The sequence below is a fragment of the Vicia villosa genome, linkage group LG4 (assembly GCF_029867415.1).
Source record: "Vicia villosa cultivar HV-30 ecotype Madison, WI linkage group LG4, Vvil1.0, whole genome shotgun sequence".
Classification (NCBI taxonomy): Eukaryota; Viridiplantae; Streptophyta; class Magnoliopsida; order Fabales; family Fabaceae; genus Vicia; species Vicia villosa.
Window position 1 is genome coordinate 170,944,302 of NC_081183.1, and position 5,065 is coordinate 170,949,366.

At 30.6% G+C, this 5,065-nt stretch overlaps 2 protein-coding genes across 2 annotated transcripts; one reads left to right on the forward strand and one right to left on the reverse strand.

Moving 5' to 3' along the window:
- Positions 1-973: 973 nt before the first annotated feature.
- Positions 974-1,516, reverse strand: LOC131598315 (uncharacterized). The gene has a single exon (XM_058870929.1). It carries the CDS (start codon positions 1,514-1,516, stop codon positions 974-976), a length of 543 nt encoding a protein of 180 aa, XP_058726912.1.
- A 2,609-nt stretch (positions 1,517-4,125) lies between these two features.
- On the forward strand, positions 4,126-4,698 carry LOC131598316 (uncharacterized). Its single transcript, XM_058870930.1, has one exon. It carries the CDS (start codon positions 4,126-4,128, stop codon positions 4,696-4,698), a length of 573 nt encoding a protein of 190 aa, XP_058726913.1.
- The last annotated feature ends 367 nt before the right edge of the window (positions 4,699-5,065 follow it).

Sequence of the window (5,065 nt, forward strand, 5' to 3'; positions counted from 1 at the left end):
TCCCTTAAACCGATGTTCTGGAACCGTCTTGCTCCGACCAAATGTTGTTTGAATTTCATTATGTTGATTTTGGAGCATTTGGTTCACGGTGTCTCATCCCCTACACAAATCCCCCTTGCTATCACCCAATCATTTCTTCAACGCCGCATGTGCGGATTCAACCCGGTTAGTTGTAATACAACCAAGATGTCTAACTTGGTCCGTCCAAGCACAAACAACTTTTTCTTTTACTTTTTCAAGGATAGTATTTTCGACGTAATGACAAAAAGTGTTCAATCCGACACACAATGTCCGGAATTGTACCACTTTCTCGGTATACAATTCTTCGGAATGTGCATCTAAAATCTCCCTCCATGCGACCATTATCTTGTCCACCACAACACCGACTTTGATGATGTTTCTGTTGTCATCCTTTCTTTCTTTCTTGCCAACCACGAGTTTGAGCTTAGTTCTCACATTGCATGTTATGTGATACCGACAATGTAATGTGGTTGATGTCGCGAAGACGGTACCGACCGCATTCATAAGAGCATTATCTCGGTCGGTAACGATGACACTAGACATATTCTTTTGATCAACCAACAAAGTCTTATATATTCCTAAAGCCCATGTAAAGTTGTCTTCTTTCTCACTTTCCAAAAAAGCAAATCCAGCCGAATATATCTTGTCCGTGGAGGTCACACTAACAATTTCTAGAAGCAGAAGCATGTACTTGTTGGTCTTGTACGTCGAATTAATTATAAGAAAGGTTGGAAATGTGTTGAGAAACTTGATACTTTCGGGATGAGTTCAAAATATGTCACGCACCGTAACTTTGTCCTCACAAGTTCTGAAGCTTGAAACGTATTGGTTATCACCCAAAAGTTTCAAAAGGTGTTGCATTTCCGACCTCGGTCCCATTTTCATGACTTTAAGATTGTACCGTTCATTGTATACTTGATTGATATTTGAAACACTATCTGGTTTTTTCGCTTCAAATCGCAAGTATGTTTCTCGGCGCAACTTTGATTGTCGGTAATTCAGAAATAACATCCTTCTCTTCGCGAGACAACCGACACGCACTTGGATGCCCGTGTAGATTAGTTTCCAATGCATGATTATGAACTCTACATATGACACTAAAATGACACAATCCATCAATCCTACAAGTTACGCGCAGCTTAAACGGGCATGCACACTTTCTCGATCCCATGTCATCGTGTTTTAACACCCGGTTTGTTCGTACATGCTTCTCACCCCTCTCGCAATTCAACACAACAAATGATTTCCTTCTACTACTTCCATTGTCGAACCTTAATATCACAATGTCAAATCCAAGTTTACTAGCTTCATTTCGGACCCAATCTAGCACATGTTCACGACAAGCGAAAGTCATATCATTTGTAAATTGTGGTCGAATATCCACTGCAACGGTAATGGTTTTAACATCGTTAACCGGCTCGTTAGGCTTAGCATCTACGTTGACCCCTTCCGGGACTACTAACTCATCCCCGACAATGTTGTCCGGATGCACCATGCCTAACATATGCAAAATACTTTAATGTTGTTAAAACATTTTTTTCAAATTCCGCATCAGAGTTTATTTTGGAAGTGCAGTTCCGAAATTTGTTAGGTGGTGTGTTTCGGAAGTGCATTTATGAACTGGCGCAATTTTCTTCATCAACAAATCAGCAACAATGTAGTGGAATAAGAGATGAAATGAAGATTATTTACCTAAAATTGTAGTTTTCTATGCCCTCTTTGGTATGATCAATCACTTGAAACTTGATTTGGAGACGAAAAATGGATTGAAAATGATGGAGGTTTTTGAGAGAGTTTGAGTTTTTGTTTGGAGGAAAATGAATGAAATAGTGAAGGAAGGAAAAGCTATATGAAGGGTGTTTTCAGAGATGTATCTTCGAAAAAACACTTGACAGTTTAAATTTAATAATAAGTGTTTTCAGATATGCATATCCGAAAACTTAATTTTTGGTGTTTTTGAAAATGTATCTCCGAATTCTGAGAAAATGGTGAAAAAAATGACTTCGGAGATGCATCTCCGAAGTCAGGGGTATTATAGAGTTTTAAGCAGCGATTCTCCCCCAGGGGGTGGATAAAGAAATTGCTTTTTTTTTTATGTGAGATCCATTTGAGTTTTTTTTTTGGACTTCTTTGTGTTTTGTTTTTTTTGTTGTGTTTCTGTTTTCCTAGTGGGGCCATTCTAAAATACTCTTCAAAAATATATATCTGAACGCATCTCAAAATTAATTTTTAGAAGGTTTTCGAATATACATATTTAAAATAATTTAATATTTTATAAAAAAAAATTTGAATATACATATATGAATTAATAAAACATCTAAAAAATTAAAATCAAATATATCTATTATAGTAATCACGTTACCTTATTAAATGCCAACAATTAAATAATATTGTCAACAATTATTTCCTTAAATGTTTATTCAATATGTGCCAACTGCCAACAATTCATTAAAAGTTAAAATGACACCAATTCCATCAAGGTGAATTCTTATCTACTCAACTCAAAAAGTTGGGTAAGGTTACTTTCATGTCTTGAAAACAACAATTAATTGTAATATTTAATAAATAATTAATTGTGTTAAAATTAAATGGCATCATATGATTGATTGAATGTACACTAGCCAACTTTTTGTGATGGGTAGAGAAGTTCTTCCATCAAACAAATTTCAATTGTTATATTATTGGTAACGATAATATATTTTTTTACTATAACTATAAGTAAAAGTAAAAGGCCAATTAATACATTTTATAACAATTTTTATTTGTATTTAGTTTAAATTTGAAGAATTAATTGTATTTTTTTTAGTTTTTCTTCTACAGATTTTATTTGTTAATAAATTTCAATCAAACGTTTGGTCTAGTTTTATGTAATTTTCATGTATTTTGAGCTAATATTAATGTTTATATTTTTTTTTATGTTTTTATAATATATTCGTGTCATGTATTGTGTTATTTTTAACATATTTTTAATTTATTATGATTTATTATCAATATATGTTATTTATTTTTAAATTATTTTATTATATTATATTAATTTATTTAAATTATAGAATAATGTAAAATATAAATGTGATGTTTAATATGAGATTCATTTTAAAAAAATTTATGAGTTGTATGGATAAATAAAAAATATAGATGAGTATTTTAAATAATTGGAAAGTATGAAATAATATAAAAAAAAAGTAACTGAAATCCATTTAAAGAATTTAAATGGGTAATTTGCATATGCATATCCGAAAATCCTTATTTTTGTTTTAAAAGAGTGAGTTTGGTGAATTCGAATATACATCTCAAAATTAATTTGTTAAAATATAAAATGTGGTGAATTCATAAATGCATATTCAAATTCAAAAATAATACAAGAATTTTGTCAGGGGTCCTAAGAACCCGGATGTACTAAAAATTTGTCATTTACTTTTTGTACAATGATTTTTATCTTTTTATTAATATATTATCTTGTCAAATTAAAAAAAAAAAACCATGATTAGAATAATTTAACTTAATAATTCTAATATATATTTTGTTATTTAAGTTTTTTTTATTGAGGACAATAATATAGACACAGTAAAAATGCTGACTTTGTTATTTTAAGAAAACTTTAACAAAATATCATATTTTTTTTGTCATTATTAAATATAATTTTTAATTATAAAGATAAAGGTATAATTTTAGACTAGTTTTGTGAGGTACATGGTAAGTTATCCTATTTTTATTAATATAATATTCTGGTCAACAAATATTTATAGGAATTAATTTTACCAAAACTAATTAATTAAAGAATTTAATTTGTACGCACTGACAGTATAAAGCAGCTTTACACCGTCAGTGAATCTTAACCATTAAATTTTTATTCTGACAATGCATAGTAATTAATCACTTATTTAAAAAAAAAAAAATCCGTGATATGAACAAACATGTGTACATTGTATTATGTATTCAAATTGTAAAATTTGAATAATCATATATACTTTAGTATTATATATTTAAGGTATATACATTAAATATTCCATACATGTTTTATTTAATAATATTAAATTCAAAAAATCTTTTGCATTAACATCTTATATATGTTGTTTTTGCATAAGTAAATTTCATATTGGAGAGATGGAAATTTCAAAGGCTTATTTGAATATTACTATTACTCTTTTGTTCTTGTCTTTTGTTGTTGGTGGTCATGGTTTTGGCTTTGATAGGTTATCAAAAGGGTTTGTTATGCGATCAGGACCAAGTAATGGACAATTTGATTCTCCATCTTCGCCAAAGTATCCTCACAAAAGGTTAGGCTTTGTAATGTTACCAAAAGGGTTTGTTCCACCATCGGGGCCGAGTACCGGACGATCCGATTCTCCACCACCACCAAAAATTTCTCGTAAAAATTTAGAATTTGTAATGTTACCAAAAGGGTTTGTTCCACCATCGGGGCCGAGTACCGGACGATCCGATTCTCCACCACCACAAAAAATTTCTCTTAAAAATTTAGAATTTGTAATGTTACCAAAAGGGTTTGTTCCACCATCGGGGCCGAGTACCGGACGATCCGATTCTCCACCACTACCAAAAATTTCTCGTAAAAATTTAGAATTTGTAATGTTACCAAAAGGGTTTGTTCCACCATCGGGACCGAGTACCGGACGATCTGATTCTCCACCTCCACCAAAAATTTCTCACAATATTTAAATTTTGACATTTGATCAAAATTTGTAGATGTTGTCATCTGGTTAGAGTATTTGATGATCTGGTTATATGTTTCGTTAAATAATGAGAAATGTTATTCATACACCAAAATGTTTATGTGAACAGTGAAATAATATAATAATAAATTATTTTTTAAAAATAATATAAAAATTTATTTTAAATTTATTTTTTATTTTTTATTTATTTAGATTAAGGGATACTTTAGCGGGAAAAATTTGAGATCAACATTTGATATTACGAGTCAATGTAGATTTTTCATCCTTTGAACTTAAATCATAAGCAAGCAAGCACAATACCGATTATAGGATCCATATGAACATAACATCTCCATGTATCACTTGCACAAAGC

Coding starts and splice junctions, on each gene's coding strand:
- LOC131598316 (XM_058870930.1), top strand. CDS start 4,126: ATGGAAATTTCAAAGGCTTATTTGAATATTACTATTACTCTTTTGTTC.
- LOC131598315 (XM_058870929.1), bottom strand. CDS start 1,516: ATGGTGCATCCGGACAACATTGTCGGGGATGAGTTAGTAGTCCCGGAA.